The sequence below is a fragment of the Phoxinus phoxinus genome (assembly GCF_949152265.1).
Source record: "Phoxinus phoxinus genome assembly, chromosome: 11".
Lineage (NCBI taxonomy): Eukaryota > Metazoa > Chordata > Actinopteri > Cypriniformes > Leuciscidae > Phoxinus > Phoxinus phoxinus.
The window spans coordinates 28,884,485-28,905,079 of record NC_136886.1 but is presented as its reverse complement, the minus strand read 5'-3'; the positions used below and the strand labels follow the sequence as shown (position 1 = coordinate 28,905,079).

Genomic DNA, 20,595 nt, shown 5'->3' with positions numbered 1-20,595 from the left:
CTGGCAAAGTATGATTCATCATTCAGATTTGGAGAACAATATCATAGCAAAGACAGAGAGTGGGTGGTGATGTGGTGTTAAACTCCAAATAGCAATATGAAGTGTTATACTCAATGGCAGATGTCATCCAAAGCCATGCACTAATGGAGAAATTCACGTAATCATTGAAAATCTTGCTGTGCACTGAAGCTCTTAAGTCTATTGTGTGCTTTTGCAAATTCAAACAGCAAACACCATACAACCATTATGCTAAACTAAAGGCTTGTAAATGTTTTCTGTGTGCTGATTGTTTGTTAGCACATTGCTATGTAATTGGTAGCTCGTTCAATGTGCTAGATGGGCTGCTTTTGTCCACAGAATCTATGATATACTTATCCCTATACTGTTTGCTAAGGTCAGTGAGTAGGTCTATAATAATACTTGGAGAAAGCTGATAGCATTCCCTTTTATCTCAATGGCATTTGCTCCGTTGTTTCATAAACTCCTGTAAGTAGCCTACATGACCTGGAGGCCGCCATCTTCATTCATTCAGAGATTGATCACTCAGTCGCGCAATCTTTCAACCATGTTCACCCGCCGCAGGAGAAAATCATATCTAGGTGTAAAAATGTTTGCTTGTAAACTCAGTAACTGATGTGAAGTTCACTAGGGGGCAGTATATACCAATAGCGATAAGAGCTTGTGAACCGTGTATTGTGCATGTGATTTTTTTTTTTTTTTTTTTTTTTTTCTCGCAGGCACGTCAAACACTTTCCCCCCTCACTAAACCTAATGTAACTCGCTTACTGTAGCCTACCTTGCTGATCCTTTCAACTCATTTTTTTTAAATGATAAACACAAAGGTCAAATCACAGGAGAGCTTTTCAATCAGTGTTGTTTTTAGATAGGCCTACCATCCATTTTCTGCTACTAACATTTTTTTTTTCAGTGTGTCAAGACAAGTTTTATAGACTTCATAAAATTGAAGGAAAAAGCTGTCGGCGTTGCTTTATTCTCTGGGCAGTCAAATACATTAAAAAGGATGAAGTTTATTTATCTTCCTGGCTTTTTGTTTGAAGAGGACTCTCTCAAGGCCGCAACAGCTTGCAGAGTGGTTGCATCTCCACCTTTTAGACCTTCAGCCATTTCAGATTTTCCTCTTATTTTCAAGGCGTGTTTTCCTGCCCTCTGAGACACCTCTCCGTGGTGTGTAAGGATGGTTTTCCAACAGGCATGGCTGATTTAATAGGACCCTGCTAAGCACAACGAGGGGCTTTTCATCAAATTGGGCTATTGAAACCCACGTGTGGCCGTAAACACTGCGGGTATATGTTTGCCATAGCCGATTGGGGGTTAGGTGGGCTTTATTGGTCATCTGACCTATGCATGTTTTCTATTTTATAAAGCTAGTTTGATCTATATGTGTGCGAGTATGCTGAGGGAACTGATTGAAATGCTCTCACATTAAAATATGCACCTTGTGCAAAGTCCACTGGTGGTGCATGAGATGGAGGAAGCGTCTAGTTCTCCCTGGTGGACTGGTGCCTTTCTCACCTCCCTCATCAGTATTCCGGCAAGTTTGTGGCGCGCATATTCCTACTGGTCACTGAAGCCAGATCAGCGCTCCCCCAACCCCCGCGCAGCACAGACACGCACACTCATGAATACTGATCACCTAAAGCCCTAATTAACAATCAGAGCCAAACTTATTTACATAAAGTCTGTCTCAGATGGAACAGGCCTCAGATGAAGCTGTCAGACAGATATCTGCACTTAAAAATCCAGTGAAATCTGTTCGACTTTGATGGGTCGCTGAGTTCACTGACAGCAGCTTAAAAGTAACGGTTTTGGACTGTGGTATTAATAATTTAGCCTACATATAGTCCGTATCATAATATACCTTTTCTCTGTAAAAATGAATAATGATGAAATTATTTAGAAAAATAAAGGTAACCAAACATTTGATAGGCCCCATTGACTTCCATAGTATGGAGGGGGGGGGGGGGGGGGGAAATACTATGGAAGTCAATAGGGTCCACAACCATCAAAATATCTTTTGTGTTCAGTAGAAGAAATAAATTCATACAGGTTTGGAACAACTTGAGGGTGAGTAAATGATGACAGAATCTTTTCATTTTTAGGTGAACTATCCCTTTAAGGTGTGTTCGACTTCAAGCGGTGTGCAGACTGATCGGTGTATGACATCAAAGTACTGCGTCTGCGAGAGTGATTCAAATGTTTTTACGGTATTACGTTTGTATCACTCGCTTGCAGCATTTCTGACATCGAGTGTTATGGCGGAGGAGCGAACAAATATTACTGTAGTTGTGTCACGGAATGTAGTTTAAAGTTTTTTAAGGCGAGAGTAGTTGTTTATTTCAAATATGTAGTTTATTTATAAAGGTAGCGGACAATTAAAAATTAGCTTCTACGTTTTGGAGATGTTTTTGGAAATGTCAGCGGCCATTCAAAACAGCCTTAAAGGGTTAGTTCACCCAAATATGAAAATTAGCCCATGATTTACTCACCCTCAAGTCATAGGTTCATATGACATTCTTCTTTTAGACAAATATACAAGTTATATTAATAAATGTCCCAGCTCTTCAAAGCTTTAAAATGGCAGTGAATAGCAGTTTCTGTAATGAAGTCCATAAAAGTGCATCCATCCATCATAAAAGTGCTCCACGCGGCCCTGGGGGGTTAATAAAGGCCTTCTGAAGTGAATCGATGTGTTCGTGTAAGAAAAATATCCATATTTAAAACTTTATCGACTAAAATAACTAGCTTCCGGCAAACGGACGATTGTATTCGTCTGAAATAAGAATGTCATGACTTGAGGGTTAGTAAATCATGGGGTAATTTTTATTTTTGGGTGAACTAACCCTTTAACAGCCCTAAAACACAACCAAATTGACCAGCATTGGAAATCTCCATATCCATTGAAAGTATACAAAGATTATGAATATTAGATATCAGATGCAGATATCGCACTCGCTCATCCAATCCCTTAATCATAATACTCTAAAGCTATAAGCTAAATGTTAAAATTACTTTGTAGAGTAAAGTATTTTGGTTTCCGGGAAGTAACGTTATTTTTCTATTAATTTCTCCCATAAGGATTTTTAAAAAAGTCTTTGTTAAAGCATTATAACCCATGAACAAAACTAACCAGCGACAAGGTGAATCATAACTATACAAACTTTGATTGGAAGCAAAAAAAAGTTTTTGAAAATCAGACAAAAATACAAAGGTATACAAGACTGTGTAATAGCTTTAGGGAAATAACTACAATCCCATGAAGCATTGCAAACAGCACAATCGAATTAAAAATTGAGAAATATAAAACTTTGCATTTAAAAAAAAAAATATATAAACAAGGTATTTTAAGTTTATTGCAAAATATATAAATTAAGATATTTAATTATTTTGAGAGTGTAAGAAGATATGATTACATCATTCGCAGTGCTTCATGGGACGGGTGGAGCTAAACAAAATATATTTTGCTTCTTTTCACTCTGATTGGTGGGATTTTCGGGACAGCATCATGGGTTAATGTCGATTATTTTAGCAAAAAAACATTAATTAACCACCTTGTAGCTCACAATAAGATGTCTTGAAAGGTTTAAAAGTTATAGTTAAAAATCGGGTTGCTGAGTTTTTACTTCTGGAACCCGACTGTTGCACTATATAGCTTTTATCATCAATAAAACAACTCAGCGTTCCTTCGTTACTACTTCTGAAGTGACATGTACTCTGATTAGTAATGGAGGCTTGGGCTCAACTGTTAAACTGTCAACTTGAGATTTGAGTGCTATAAGGAAGTAGATTCCACACACAAAAGGGTTTTTTAAGACACCCCATGTTGTTTCTTATTTGTTTACACACATATGCCTTCAAACTGGTGTATAAACGCACTATCACAGTCGTACAGCATATAGCTTTAAAGTATTATTTTACCCACCTGATACTATAAGCAGTAATAGTTTTCATCTGAAGGTATGCCTGCATGACCTTTCCGACTGTCCACAAATGTCAGTTAGGCTTTCAGGCACGGAGCTGAGTTTCTCTTTAACATTGCCTCCCACAATCTCTGACATTTCCTCTGATGTCACCACATTCTAACCCCCACAATGCAGTGCGGATGGCCTCTCCTCCCTGCCCTTACCCAGAAAGACAGAGAGAAAAGACAAACAGACAGATACTATATTTAGTCTAGAAATGGACAATAGAACCAAGCAAATGTTGTAATCACAACATTTCCAGCCTTAACTTCTTCACATTTAGTCCTGTTTTCTTACACAAAATATTGCTGGTTGTCTGTGTTCTTTTCTTTATTGAATTATTTGCATTTTGCTAATACAACTTTCAGACGTGTCAGTGTATTTGAAATGAAAACTGGCCTGCTTTTTAATGAAAAGTAATTAAAACAACTCTAAATGTCAAGGTGCTCTTTCTTTTCTCAGTCTCTTTCAGTATTTATTCTGTCTGTTTTTCATTCTGTCAGATTATCTCTCTTTCATTTTCTCTGCCATTTGACACCAGGGTCATTAACATGTCACGGCTTCTCTGGCTAATATGCAGAAATATTCGTAATTTATGCTAAACTTGTGCCTTTTATGCGAAATGATAATCGGAGACAGGGACATGAGTGGCTCTGTAATTAGCAAACATAAGAAATGTGGATTAGAATGAGATGATGTTGAGGTTGGTGAATGGGAGCTTGACTTTTTTCCACACACTGAATGCATAGTGAATTTGTCTGGGATGTCTTAATATGAATCATAATTCACATTATATATGCTTACAGTTTATTTAATATACAGTAACTGATGAATTAATATACTCATTCAGATGCATACACACATTTATGTGCACTTCTGCAATTATAATGACCATCGCTGCATTCCTCCAGGCATGTTAAGTAGAGAGAAAGGAAAAGAGACAAATAAAATAATTATATTGTATAGTAGATAGGCTACGCATTACAGATGTGTAAAATTTAAATCTCAGAAAACATGTGTCAGGCACAGAAAAAGCACTTTGCAATTGATTTCATTGTTATCAAATATGCCATGTATGAAATATTAGGCTACAGTAGTAGCCTATCATGACCTTTTATATTATGACAACAATATAAAATATTTTCTCACAGCTGTTTCCAATGACTGTACCCATCCAGTCTAGTTTGTCACACTCAGTTTAACAACATCAGCGAATGTTGCTACAAACAACAAATTATATGATTTATATTTGTATTTATGTGAATTCCCAAAGGATGTTTAAATCCGCTAGCGTTTATAGTGTTTAAAATGATATGAGAGAGAGAGAGAGAGAGAGAGAGAGAGAGAGAGAGAGAGAGAGAGAGAGAGAGAGAGAGAGAGAGAGAGAGAGAGAGAGAGAGAGAGAGAGAGAGAGAGAGAGAGAGAGAGAGAGAGAGAGAGAGAGACTGGACTCTCAGCTGGAGTCTGGTAGAGCGCATGCGCAGTAAAGGATGAGGCTTCTCCGCTTTTTTTCGGCAGCTGGCGTGAGGTTCTGGAATTCCAACATGGCAGTAGATGTGGTCAGTAATTCTGTGGTGGTCAGTCTCTCCAGCCCTGACTTGGAAGCATTCCAGAACATCACCGACTCGGAGTAACCGCCATCCCCCGCTCTCAGCAGCACGGCTGGCCGCTGTCGCCGTTCTCAGGCGCGGAACAGGTAAATCTTTCACTTTGTTTGCGTCCACCAGCTGTCCGTTTGTACCGGGGGAGAGAGAGAGAGAGAGGCCATGCCATGCACGGACAGCGCGCTCGGACACTCGGACACAGGCCCGAGAAAACAGCGCGCAGTTTTTGTTCGGCTTGGCTCTTGATAGCATTAAATGATGGTAGTTTGAGCACTAACAAGAAGTTTTATTATTGGAGTAGAGTTCTATAATACGACAGCATTGATCCGTGTGTGTTGTGTGTCCATGCGAGAGTGACAGAGAGACATTCTTAACCATCAGCACAATTGAAAATGATCTTACGCTACTTTATAAATCTCACTTTAGCTCTTATATCTTCTGTTGTTTCCATTGCAAGGCTATTTACAAGACTAGCATATATACATTCCATTTAAATAATATTTGAAAGCCTACTGAATTTCAGTAATTAATTAAATAGGCCTAAATAAATATAAATAAATTACATACACTGTTAAATCCTAATTCACAAGTTTATAAGCTAAATCTAGTTGAACAATTAATATAAAATAGCATATTATAAACATGTCTAAATTAGAAAAAGCGTTAAATTCTATTTAACATGTTTTAGAGGGTAAATTGGGAAGTTAAACAAATAAATAGCATATGACAATTAATTAGCATTTTCATATAGGCTATAGCTAATGGTACATTTATTTAACTCCTGCATCATATATTCATCTCTCCTCTCTCTTTCTCCACAGTCTGGGGTTCCTGTCCGCCCGAAACACTTTTTGCATGCGGAGTGTCATTCGACTTACTGAAAAACTCTTTCTCTACAATACTCCTTTCTGTCTCTCTCCGTCACCTTGCTGATGTCAAGCAATATGATCAGCGGTGTATATGGTAGGTCATATCTCTGTTTTATTTGAAAATTCATGCAAATCTCTAGTAGATAATGTAATGACCAGTTTGCATCCTTTTTTAGGATTTTTGTTAGTCAGTGTCAATCATATGCATGCATTAGTATTTTGATGATTTGCTTTAGGATAGCGGAGAAGTGACAGGGAAGTAGCCTCAGGTCAGGGAGAGAGAGTGGATCGGTACATGACCCAGGCAGGCCGGACTCGAATCGCAGACCCTACGAAAACAGCTCTCTTAAATAGCTATAAAATAAAACTACTTATTCGGTTTGAGAACATCCCGCATATTCCCTGTTCTCTTGCCTTTTTATTTATGGCCTATATTTTCCTACTTAAACGTTTTTCCAATCTGTTCCTCCATTCGGATATCATTCATACTGGTCATGCTAGACGCAGATTGATTTTCAGTGCTATGATAGCATTTTCCTGGCCCGCGTCAGGGGAAGGAGAGTTGAGATTGGAGGTTACAGACCGCAATCATGTAGCGCTGTATCTCCAGTCGGGCGCGCGGGCAGAGCGACTGCTGCACGAGCGCGTAATAAATGCTCGAGCTGTGATGTGATTCTGGCGGGAAATCAGCCGTGAGCGCACAGTGGCGCGCTTAGTTAGATGTGCATAATTTGGACTCAGATGTATTGCGAAATGACAACACTTCATTTTCCAATATTCCAGTGTTCCCCTTGTCTCTCTTTGTCTTTCTCGCAGTCAGGTAGAGCGGATTGCTGTCGACGTGTCTGTATGAGTGGTTGTTTAATATCGGTCTGAATGTGGAGTCGGTGAGCCAGCAGTCACACACTAGGCTACACACAATAAATCACAAGTTTGATGGGCAGTGAATTAGAAATGGACAGTTAAACTACTATGTGCGCGTTTCTTGTTATATTTTCACATGAGCCAACTGTAACATCAATCTGTTTTGTGATATTGTCTTGTTTTATTGTCCTGCTTGTTTGTAGCTATAGGTTTAGCTGTTCTTTTTTGGCCTACAAATATAGTGAAGCATGTCGAAAGCAGAATTGTGAGGACATTTGAAGTGCTTCTCACTGTTAAATGCCCATAAATCGACCAAATGATGTATTATTTGAATATAATTACATCAACAGGTTTGTGTGAGATTTACGGGAATGTCCCCCCAATAATCAGATATGGGGAGTTGTTCAAATTATGTGCACAAATTGTGGTTCTTCTACTATTTTTCTTTATTTTTCTTTATTCCTTAAATCTCTCTGAATCCTTTTATTTCTTATACTGTTCAAGACAGCTATGGCCTGGTAGCGTAGGCTAGTAATTAATTATCCTTCTGAAAACTGTTCTGACACACACACACACACACACACACACACACACACACACACACACACACACACACACACACACACACACACACACACACACACACACACTTCATGGTACCATTTGAATTCTATCTCTTAACAAATGAATAGGCTTGTGTTGTCGTGAGGAATTGAGTGAGGGTGTCAACTTTGAAGTCCATTGCTGATACTTGCTGTTTTTTGTGCTGTTGTTTTCCCAGTACACTTCCTGATGATGTAATTTAGGAACTGGCTTTTGTTAAACGGATATTGCAAAAGACTAACAGGATGGAATACAATATTGAGGACATTAAATACTCGAGAAAATATGTTTTGTTTAAAACTTTTTAATTAGATAAACAAAAAACATGAAGAAAACATCTCAAACTTTTCTTAGAAATTGCCAATTTTTATTTTATAACTTCATTTAAATTCTCCCAATCTTTACTTATTGTGATCAAAGAAAACAAATTAATATTTTCCAATTGAATCATCTTTAGTGAGCAGCTATATTTTTAGACTATACTGTCAATCGATTTAAAATGTATTTATGTAAAAATGTCATTTAATACATTACATTACAAAAATAGGTTTTAGAGATCAATATATTGTCTATTTTATTTCCATATCATTGAACAAAAAAAAAACATTGAGCTGTTTTGTCTAGTGCTACAAGTTAAAAACTGGGCAACTTTTGAAAACTTAAAAAAAAAAGCTTCTTGGCATTCTTGCATTCTTCCACACAGTTGTGCTTCATATATGAAACTCCTACATGAAATAGCATGTCCTGTGTGATGAGCTCGCTCTGTGCTGTGTGCTCACAGCAAGTTTTGTCGAGGCATGTTGCCTGATTGAACTGAACTGACTGCGCACTTGCAAAAACATAAAGGTGGTATTTACATTTTTCAATTGCTCCATTTGTATGTAAATTCCTTATTATTTACGAACTGTTCAGGGGGGCATGATTAAATGTGGTCATTTTTACAAGAAATGTTGGACCCTTAAGTGTGATTGCTCATACATTGGCTATAGTAGGAATAAAACAGCAACAAATAACAGTCATGAATATGAAATGAACATACATAGCCTACATTATATCATTAATAACCTCCCTTTCTCATCTTCAACTCCTGTCTCTTCGTCCCTCCTTCTTTTTGACAGTCAGATTGTGTTAAAATTTTAGTGTTGACAGTATTTGTGATTAAATTATTTCTCTCCCCTTAACATCTAACTTCACACTTTTCCTTATTCCCCCCTTCCTTCCTCCAACTTCATTCCTCCCTTCACACATCTAAAGATATATAGCGACAAGAAGAAAGTGTCTTTGAGTGACTAATGTAGACTTTCTCACACAGTTTGTCTCCCATACTTTCTCTTTTCTCTCGCTTGTCCCTATTACACGAAAACTAGTGCCTCCCTCGAGTTTCTCTGTGTGTGTGTGTGTGTGCGTGTGTGTGCGTGTATGTGTGTGCGCATATAAGGGATGATTGAGCTGTTTAATATGCTAAAGCCCTATTAAAGGCCGATGTCAGCAGCAGACGGTGTACGGCCGCCCAGTCTGCCCCGGCCCAGTGCTCTGTATTGTGTCTCTAAATGAACACGGTACTGTGTTAATTAGCAGAGGAAAATGGCGTGTGGAATTGAATTGGTCATTGACATGCGAGGCGTTCGTCTCTCGTTTAGAGAGATATGAAAGTGATTTAAGCCCTAGCTATGTCTTTTATGGAGGTTTTAAATAATCTATCTGCAGGAAAGAGAAGGGGGAGGAAGTGAATGAAAAGAGTTGCCTCATCTGTCTTAGATTGAATTTATCATGTTTTTCTGCTAAGAATGTCTCTCTGAAATGTCTGATTCTGTCTGATTCATTTAAAATTAAAGCTGAAGTGTCAGATTCCTGCCACTATCACCAAATGGTATTGCAGAATAATTATTGTTTACATTTTAGTTTGCTAAAACAATGTCTTAATAGCTGTTTGACTGTTGTTTAAAATTATGTTAACCAATAAAAAAAATATTTGTTAACCAACAGCCTAAAAATGTCAAATTTACTTCTGATGAAGAGCTAGTTTAAAATGACATAATAAGATAATAAGAATGCAATAAAGGGTCCGATAAAGTTCTTTAAAAGCAAAGCTGAGCAGCGGTATTCCTTTTACACATATTCTGACGCCGCCTATGTTGCTGAAGGTGGTGTTTACAGGAGTATTTAAATATGTGATGTGCATTGTGCACTATCCTCTCAATACAAAACAAACACAACAAAATGAATTGCAATTCTCTTTCAGGAAATTCATCTCAGGGTCTTTAAAGTCTCTACGCAAGCGGTTATAGAGATGTGGATATGTTTGTGCTCTGCAATTCGGCAAATCCAGTGTATTCATGTTTTTACTTGTGTCTGAAGTTGATGGAATCAGTGAAGAAATGAACCGGATAATGAACGTGATTTCTACGTCAAAGTAGGTGAAGCCCTAGAGCACACGCTCCTGTTACATAATCGCCATGGACCAATTGCAGTTCAAAGTTGAAAGTTCCAGTACCACCAGAACGAACCTTCGTTTTGACCCAGTTTTGTGCAAAATATCGTCGCACCCACCCATCCGTTCTTTGATTTTGATAAAGTATATTGGGGCCTTAAGAATTTTGACTTTAACGTTGAAAATTGCTCACACTTCAGCTTTATAATTCAAATTATATTGCAAAGAATGTTTGACGGGAGTTTTGTGAGATTATTGAACTGGAGCTGTATGTGTGGTTGGTTTCGACTTAAAGTTTTAATTTAGTGGTCTCAACCTTTTTGCGTCATTTTACATTACAAAACACAAGTTTTGTTTCAATCTCTGAGCTTAAACTTTCATAGTCCTTTCGCTGCTGAGGCTACGTTCTGTCATACTTCTCTGCACCTCCCTCTCTCTCTCTCTCTCTGTCTCCCTCTTTCTCTCTATTGCAGCACTCAGCAGGCCAGGGCTGAAAGTCAGGCGTTTTGAAGAGAGGACGTTGAGAGTGAATGGCTCATTCACATTAAAGAAGAATTAGAGGGCTTCCACCCTGACACTCTTACAATGGTCAAACAGCCTGGCACAACAGGAGAACTGTTCAAAACTACACACACACACACACACACACACACACACACACACACACACACACACACACACTGAGAAGCATGCCCTTTGTGTCAAGGAAAAGAGAGTGTGGTTTTGTATCAAATGGATTTTATTTTTAATTTTTAGATGGATAATAAAATAATTTAAGATGATCTTGATCTATGCAGTACTGTGGCTGTCATGCAGTATTTGGCTGATTTCTAGAGAAGTAATTTAAACAGACCACAAAAAATATATATATGTATATAGCGATTGCTCACCCAAAAATTTTAATTCTGTCTCCAAACCCATATGACTTTCTTTCTTCTTTTTGAACATATAAGAAGTAGTTAGGCAGAGTGATCATGCTGCTCTTTACCATACAATGAAAGTGAATTGTGACCAGGGGCTTTCAAAATTAAAAAATAAGCACTATAGAAGTATGATAATATTAGTCCAACTGTCAGATTTGATTATATTGATAGATACTATAATATTTCACACCAGTGAGGCCAGATTTTTCTTGTGTGTCTTGCAACTGATGTGCTAAATTTGAATATACAGTAATGGTCAGAATTATTGGCACCCTTGGTAAATATGATCAAAGAAGGCTGTGAAAATAAATCTGCATTGTTTATCCTTTTGATCTTTAATTAAAACAAAAACTCCCCAAAATGTAACCTTTCATTGAAGGAAAACTAAAGAATGTGGGTGGAAAATCCCATTGTGAAATAAATGCTTATCTCTTATACACGTTGGCCACAATATTTGGTTCCCCTAGCCATTTTATTTCCCCCTTCATATTTACAATTTTTAGCACACCAGGGTGACTGAACATTAAATTGTCCAGCCATGACTTCCTGTTTCACAGGACTATAAATATGAGGAAATACAAAAGCAAAATTCCCTTAAACATCACAATGGCTATAAAAGAACAGTTCTGGTTTTTGGAATAGCCTTTTTGGAGCTTGACAGCCCCTGCCCATCATTCACTTTTATTGTGTGGAAAAGTGCATTGTGATCATCCTGCCTAACATCTTCTTTTGTGTTTGACAAAACAAAGAAAATCATACAGGTCTGGAACAATATAAGGTTAATTTTTTATATAATCATTTAATATAATCATGAAATTCTGTAATTTAGTGACCTTTTCCCTAAAAACTAATTGGACTGAATTAGATATTTTTGTGTTAAGTATTTGTCGTGTGTAATATAAAATCAGGAATTTTGCACTTTAAGTCAATGGTCTGGATTAGATTGTGTGTATGAGTGTGTATTTATTTTGTCTAGATCTTTCTTTAGGGGCTTTATCTGTTTTGCTGTTGGCGACAGTAATGGCTGTTTAATTACTCAATAAAAACGTTTTATGAATGCAGTGTGTGAGTGAGTCTGTGTGATGTATTGATTTTGCTGCTGGAGAAACCTGAGATTTTCACTTAAGGAAAAGTGACTCTGTCTGTCGATGGGCTGCTGGTTTTAAATAGTAGCCTATATGCATTTACACACAAGCATATACAAAAATACACCGCGTAAGCATTGTTTAAAGATGAAATGTCTGCCTTTAAAGTATGGAACATTGCTTTAGAAATTGCTAGTGCGTGTGTTAGTGTGTGTGTGTGTGTGAGTGATGGGCCTTCTCTGGAGGATTTGTAGCCAGAGGGTATATTGGAACAACAGAAAGTCGTTCTCTAAAGCACCAGCACAAAACCTTTACACACAGAAAAGTACACACACACACACACACACATACTAGATCAGCAGGTTTGCGGCTAATGGGATTGTCCAGGTTCTATAGAATACAACCAAAAAAAGATAGCATTTGAGAGAACATTCCACCAAACCAGTTAATATTGGACTTTACAACACATCACATTTGGCTTTAGACTGGTGAGGCTTTAATGTAGGCAAGCCAGATCATATTTATTTGTTCATATAACTAGCTCTCTCCTTTATGAATAGTACTTTATATTTGTCTTGTAGAACAGCTGAAGTTGTACGTACTTATGAAGAACCCTTCATGCAGTGTTTTGGGAATTTCTGCACTCACCTCAAGAGGTTTGGCTGATGTGGTTTCTAATTGAGGCTTTATTTTAGATGACATGTCCTCTAAGGTTGTTTTACTCTTGCCTAGTCCTAATTACTGGTGTTTGCAATCGTTCATTCTCAGGGTGAGGAATTTAACAAGCCCACTTTGGCGCATCTCGACTCGTCGAACCGTTTTTGCTAGAGACATGAATGGCACCTCAAGTCATGTGGCTTTTAGAGCGCAGGTGTGCCATCACTTTTATAAGCAATTGGACATCCTGTAGCTCATACAGCATAGCATGTTGATAACAATGCCAATGTCATTCATTCAACTGTTAGCGAATACATAAACTGATGAAATATATGTGGAATGAACATTTTCTATTCTGTTTTCACCAATCTAGGTTTTTGAATTTACTGCATCTGTTTTTATAGAAGAGCATGTCAGAAATAATGCTAAATAATAGACTACTATTATTTCACGCTAGCATCATTAAAAAAATCCCATTAAAATAGAAAAAAGTAATTAGAAAGATGTTAAGACAACTTTAGCTCTTTCAGATCTGTTATTAATATTGCTTTCAATCATTTTTTCATTTTATTGTGATTTTATTATTTTTTCAACCACCTGTCTTGCTAATTGCCATTAGTGTGATATACCCAGTATTGTATCTGCTAAACTATATAACTTACATTTTTAACAGTTAAAGCTATTGAATGTATTGAGTATGAGAGTGACTTTCAAAGTCCCAATTCATGTCAGTTAAAGTCCTTCCAGGGGAACGGCGCCAGTTGTTCTGTGTGTGTGTGTGTGTGTGTGTGTGTGTGTGTGTGTGTGTGTGTGTGTGTGTGTGTGTGTGTGTGTGTGTGCAGTAAGTCCAGCCTTTTCCCATGAGAGAACACTGACCGACCTCAAGTTGCGTTTATCGATCAAGAGGATTTGCTGCTTGATAGAATTGAATGTAATTGGGCAGTTTTTAATTGAGATGGATAGAACATGTAAATTTTGCTCCATTAGTCCACAATCAATATCCATCTGCTGTAGTATTGAGTGTATGTCTCTTCCTTTATTTTATTTTATTTAATTAAAAAAAAACAGGATTGTTTCTGATGCACAAGGTTTTGCAAATCCACTGTACTTGCAATGTCAGAGAAAATTTTATGTTTCTTTATTTAAGAAGTACGTTACTGTATGTAATATTTTATGGCTAAGGACATAATTTCTCTTTCTTTCTTCTTTTTTCCCTTCTCCTCCCCAATTTATTTCCCTCTGTACAGCCATATGCCAAATTGGAATGCGGAAGAAAAGCTCTTTGTTTCATAAACTAAAATATTGGTCCAGTACTCTGCGTGTACTATATGTGTGAAGCTGAAATGACAGAGATACAGTATTTTTAGGGGTAACATCTGTTGTCGGGTTCAGTTGCTAATGCCGAGAGCTACATTATTGATCAGTCGTTATTACAGTATGCTGAAATATTATGTTCCTGTGTGGTGTGCGTGAGTCAATGAAACTGAGGAAGAGACAGAGAGAGTGTAATATGAGGTTCCTTGATTACATTAAAGAGCTTTTATTTTATTCACTTGAGATGAAGCCTTCTGCTGTGTCTCAGTATCAGGCCTTAATGATATCATCAGAGCTATTCTGGATGTGTGTGTGGCGAGGAATCAAGTTCTACTAGTACACAGCTGAATTTAAACTTCACTGTTAATGTCAGATAGCTGCTAATGTGTGCTTCAAAAAAGGAATTGTTGAAGCCTTTTTCTATTATATTTCATTTTAATATTTTATATTATAAATCATTTTTGTATTTTTTTACAAGATGATCTGCGGTAATTTACTAATAATGTTAATTAACATAAATTGCTCACATTTTCTCTCAGTGGTGTTTTTTTGTAACAATCCTAATTTGTATTGCGATGGAAATATGGTAGAGTAATAAGTATAATTAGTGATGTTTTTTTTTTTACAGAAATATATTATAGCATTTTTGCATATTGATTGGCAAGTTCATGTGGGCGGCACACTCTGAGGCTCTTGGCTGTAATAGAAATTCTATTTTTCTTTTTACTTTTATGATGTTACTTATATTTCTGATTTTTTTTTGAACTTCCATGAGTTTGAATTGACATGAATTTGACTTTTTCATTTTATTGGCAGGCGTGACCATGCAGTGGAGCCCTGAGCAGTCGCAGTGGGCGGAGCAACACTATGACATCACCTCGACCACTCGTTCACCGGGGCATAAGATCGAAGCACTTAGGGATCCAAGGCTAACAGGTTCGACCTCAACTGCAGCGTACCAACATTCATGGGCAAACGATGACATTTCAGCTCTGACCGCTTCTAACCTGCTCAAGCGGTATGCAGAGAGATATTCTGCCATCCTGGATCTACCCTGTGAGAGTGGACTTATGGGATATCCAGACGCAGCCATCTCCGTTAGCATTAGGGGACCCGGTGTTGTGAATAACGGGCCCCCCCTTCTTAATGGACGGAAGGTGGAGGCAGAGCCCTGGCTGGAGAGCGTCTACCCTCCGTTGGGTTGCGTGCCCGAACTTCTTCCCAAAGCACCGCTCAGTGTGTCGGATGTGTCCGTCAGTGCGTGTAACTCACCAGTTATAGGCAGCGGGAGTCTTCCAGAATCTTGTTTCTCCAGCAGCAGTTGTAACGGTCAGTCCGGGAATCAGGAATACAGCAGCACTCCCTACAGCGCTCCCTTCCTGCAGCCTGTAGGGACTTACGCAGGCTCTCTTTTCCACCCTGCCCCTTCCCATGCCAGTTTAGTGTCAACCTACAGTGCTAACACCTCGCAAAACCTATCTGCATACAGTTACCCAAATCCCCGTTACCCCTCACAGGCCGTTCTTCCTGTAGGCTACAGTCCTCCCCCTCCTCCCTCAGCGTACCTGCCCTCAGGTATAACTCCTTCTAACCCTCTTCCAACTGTGGGATACTCCTATCCAACCACCAGCCTGGGAGGTAGTGTCTCTGAAAGTGATGCCCCAAGTGCTACCAACCTTTCAAAGTCATATTACCCATCAACTCAAAGCGAGATTGGAGTGTTTGAGGAGTTCGATTTTGGCGGAAACTCTAATTCGGACTCTAGGTCTGAAGGCAGCCCCCTCTACAGACCATCAGGAGATGACACGGTGGACAAGCAAAATGGGTTCAGCCAATCGGCGGATGAAACTTCATCTTTCAAGCCAGCTAATCACGGAGACTCTTTAAGAAGCCTGGAGACTCTCACAGTAGCCATGAGCGGCCGGAACAATGGTACATCCGGACAGCACTTCCCATCTACCTCGACTTCTGTTGTCACTTCTCACCAACATCTCTGCCTTGATACAAACACACCCTGAGAGATTGTGCTCACACTCAAGCAGCAATGCTTGAGTTGATGAAGTGTGATTGCTTCCTCATAATGGGTCGGAGGTAGAAAGGAGGGACTTGCTCAAAGCCATTGTGTCGGGGTTCAATGCAGGGGCCTCAAAATACAGCTGCATCATGGGGACTTCTGTCCTGGAAGACAGCAGGAGTTTAGTTTCTCCTTTCTGGAAAGAGGACAATGATGTTTATGTCCCTCCTAGCCGAGCCTAACTGGTCATTGCGAGACAATGACCTCCTCACTCTGCTGGAATGGACAGACCTGTATATCCTCCATGATGAACACACATATCTGAGAGGGATGGAAAGATTTCACTCCTCCATTCCGAGAGATAGGAGAGTACATCAAGGGAATTTATATGTCTAATTGATGTGTTGTGGCTACCATGGAGACAAGGAGTCACGGTAACAGATGTGGTGGTTGGACACTAGCTATGGTTGACCATATTGCCATGGTGTACATTCTGTGTGTGCGTGTGTTTGTGGCCTTGTAATGGTTATTTATGTGGTGAGCTTTAATTGTAAATCCTGTTGCCCCTTTTCCACGGGAGAGTTGACAAATCCTGGTTGTTTAAAGAGTCCACGTGTGTGAGTGTGGGAGAGATAAATAAAACCTCAGGAAAGTGTCTGTCAGTTAAATGGCGTATGCCTGTACTGTATGTGTAACAGAGAAGAGGGCATTTTCACATACCGTCCTTAGGAAAAAACCCAATTCAATCGACTTGAACCAGGTGGTCTGTTGGTCAATTTGTGTGCTCTTACACAGCATTTTAAGAGAGTATACAGATATGTTGTAGAACGGGATTATTCTACGAAACATTATGCAAAACGTTTTTGCATTTCTTTAGGTTGTTAAAGCTGCTGTGTAATGTTTTTCAATGAGACATTATGTTCTCCTTTACTAGGTTAATATGCAGAGAAAAATGATGACTTTCCAAAAAGTGTAAACACTGGCACTGTGGTGCTTTGTTTGAACCTACCAACACTGGCTTAACCATTGGTGCGAATTTGGTGGCGGGACTTCCTTTTTGTCCGACCAATGGAAGATGGAGGGAAATGTTTTATTTTAAACAATCTTTATTTTTATAATTCAATTTGATGCCTTTAGGGGCTAACAAAATTACAAACTGCAGCTTTAAAATTTGCAGTGCGATTTAAAATGTTTAACAGTAATTATCAGTCATCGAGTTATATTGTGCTGTTATGTCTATGCCACCAATTTTAGCTGTTATCTCAAAAGATTTTACAGGCTATCTTAACATTACTGCAGACATAAAAACAAATGGAATTCAGACAATTCAGGCTACTTCCTGCGATGGTCTCAGCCTGCTTGGCTACCAAAAATAAAACATTGCCTTAAGGGCCAAGTGTGAAAATGCTCAGCGAGAAGGAGACCACATGATTTTGCGTGTTTGTCTTCACTTAAGGCTTTGCGCATTTTTTTTAAAAATAGTGTTGTTTACTTTATCCCAAGCACTGGAAATAGGTTTGGCTGACCTCACTACAAATGTTTCTGTTTACTTCCTTTCGCTTCTTTATGAACCCCACCAAAGGGAATTAAGATATTATACTTATTTATTAAAGTCAATCACCAAAGCAGCTGTGTGTGAGCCAAATCACAAGGAAATGTTCTGCCAAAATGACTCCCTCTGTGTGAATGCATTTTATTTATGTGCAGTTTCAATTCAAAAGGGTGAATTGGCTTCATTCCAAGAGACAAATGGAAGGAATTCCTTGAAAAGGCTGCTTATAGTTCTACCAGATCAAAATTGAATTGTGAATTGAACCAAAATTGAATTTTCTCACCTAAACTGAATGAAACAGACCTCAATAATGATGATGAATCTGCAATGGGGCACATCAGTGTATTGTTTCTATTATGTGTCTCTTCATAACTTTCCTCTTGATCACAAACTTTCAAACTAAAATGTTAGAATTATGTGAGTTATTGTATAAGTTTTCAGTGGTTAGGAAATACACCAGTACACTTCTCCTTACACGACTACATACTGTATGTATCATTGTCTAAAAGCACAGTCATTCTTTACATTTTTTTCAACTGTTTACCAAAAGTGCCATTTATATTTCTTTATTTTTAAAGAGATGTTTTCTTCCACATCATGTTTTATATTGCTGTCATTTAAAGAGATTTTACTGTTACCGGTTTTATCCTGGCTACAGCTTTTCCATTTGGGTTTAATCATTTTAAGAAATTAGGCAATGTTGAATGATCAATATTACATCAGTTCCTGTTCTAACCATCTTTCATCTTATTAAAAGGATTGTTTGCTATTAAAGTAAGTCACTAAGTAACTTGCTTGGCTTTTTTTCTTTACAGATTCAAAAATGAAATCGTCTGTAGCATTCTATGCAAAACTCTCTTCCTGAACCTTGTGAGCGCACTCTTGACATGAAGGCAGTCCCAAAGAATAAACAGCAACATTGTGCATTATAGATTTAATTTCAGCAAATATTTCATGCTATGTATTTTTGTGCTCATTAGAGTAACAAGTTGTTAGCTTAGCAACACACTAACATGAGTTGGAATCAACTGTGACGTTGAGTGTTGGTTTAGTCTCTCATGCTATTTGCATTAGGAATAGACTAATATTTGTGTGGCATGTAAGTGACCCTTTTCATTGAAAAATTTTTCAAATCAGTAATTTATGAGGTTCCATAATGAGGATGATTTTCCCAAAAGGCCAAATTTGGATTTTGTCTAAGTAGGTTTCCTGCTCACTGGGTTTTGGAACAAAGCTCTTGACAAACCTTTCGATTCTTTCCAACAAAAGATTTAAACATATTTGGCAAGAATCCTTCTAAGATGTACCTAAACCCCTTTTATTCTTCGGGAGGATTTTTGTTGCTGTTGGAACTAGGAAAAGACTGTGACTGCAGAATGTACTGTACCAAGTAACTGAAGTAATGCGTCATCAAATAATCCTTGCGGACAGCAAGGTGAAAATAGGGGCAATGGAATGAGAGATATTGAAAACTGTACATCATAAGCATATGTTTTAACCACTTTTACAACCATAAACGAAACCCCAAGTCTAGATACCTCTGAAATCCTGTTGTGTTTGCAGTAATGATGTACTAAACTCTCTAAAGTTGTTTTGTTATCAAGACTTTGGACAGCTGTGTTTGGTATTTTTGAGTGCTGGAATTGGTGTTAAAGGTGCATTAAAATCGCACATGTTTCACTGTGTAAACACCACGTTTAGTGGTTGGTCACTCTTTTTTTGCATTTCAAAATCTGACATTTTACAATGTGTGTTCTCCTCAATATATAAAATACAGTTACATTTAGAATTAAATTGTGAGTTTATTGCAGCCAAACCGAGAGAGTTTGATGCCATATTCTCAATCGACTCTATTGTGTTTGTTTTCATGACTTTTGGAGTATTGTAAACAATTTCCTAATTAAATATGTTTATCTTAAGGCCCTGCTTGCTGTTTTCAATGGACCTGAATCTTATATGAGTTTTACTTTGTGAAGGAATCCAGAAATCTGACAAAAAACATGTCAGATAACCATTTTGTTGCCCAGTGCTTCACAATCATAGAAGAAGAGTGTATAAAAAGTAAAAAATAAAAGATAAAAAGCATTATAACAAAAAAATATAAAAATTAACATGCCTACACACAAATACCCAATAACATGATCGTGCCTACACTTGGTGACTAATCGTGCCCACAATTGCTCAAGGCCCCCTTCCAAAAGCTATGTTAAAAAGATATGTTTTCAACAGCAAAAGATTTGTTTTTAGCAGCAACTACTGTAAAAGCTCAGTCACCCTTTGACTTTTTCATAGCACGAGGGACTGCCACATTTGATCCGTCGTTCTCAACGTCCTAGCCGATGTATAAAATCCTAAAAGATTACTGATAGAGACATGTTGTGAAGAGCTGTAAAAACCAATAATACATCCTTAAAATCAATCCTATTCGGAACTGGCAACCAATGAAGAGAGGATCAAACTGGAGTAATGTGATCCCTTATACAGTCAGAAGCCTGGCTGCAGCGTTCTGTACTTTTAAAGGGTTAGTTCACCCAAAAATAACATTTCTGTCATTAATTACTCACCCTCATGTCATTACAAACCTGTAAAACCTTTGTTCATCTTCGGCACACAAATCTTTTTGATTAAATCCGAGAACTTTCTGACCCCCCAGACAAGTTTGGAACGACATGAGGGTGAGTAATTAATGACAGGAATTT

At 38.1% G+C, this 20,595-nt stretch overlaps 1 protein-coding gene across 1 annotated transcript; it reads left to right on the top strand.

Moving 5' to 3' along the window:
* The first annotated feature begins 5,369 nt into the window (after positions 1–5,369).
* On the top strand, positions 5,370–19,952 carry LOC307007198 (fidgetin). The gene is made up of 3 exons (XM_079628956.1): positions 5,370–5,676; positions 6,406–6,547; positions 15,147–19,952. The coding sequence occupies exons 2-3, from the start codon at positions 6,517–6,519 to the stop codon at positions 16,346–16,348; spliced, it is 1,233 nt and encodes a 410-aa protein (XP_079485082.1). The 5' UTR covers positions 5,370–5,676; positions 6,406–6,516; the 3' UTR covers positions 16,349–19,952.
* Positions 19,953–20,595: the final 643 nt, after the last annotated feature.

Bases quoted from the DNA above. Each gene is read 5' to 3' on its own strand.
- LOC307007198 (XM_079628956.1), top strand. From the start codon at position 6,517: ATGTCAAGCAATATGATCAGCGGTGTATATG. The intron at 6,548-15,146 runs GTAGGTCATATC...TTTTATTGGCAG, and splicing joins TATGATCAGCGGTGTATATG to GCGTGACCATGCAGTGGAGC.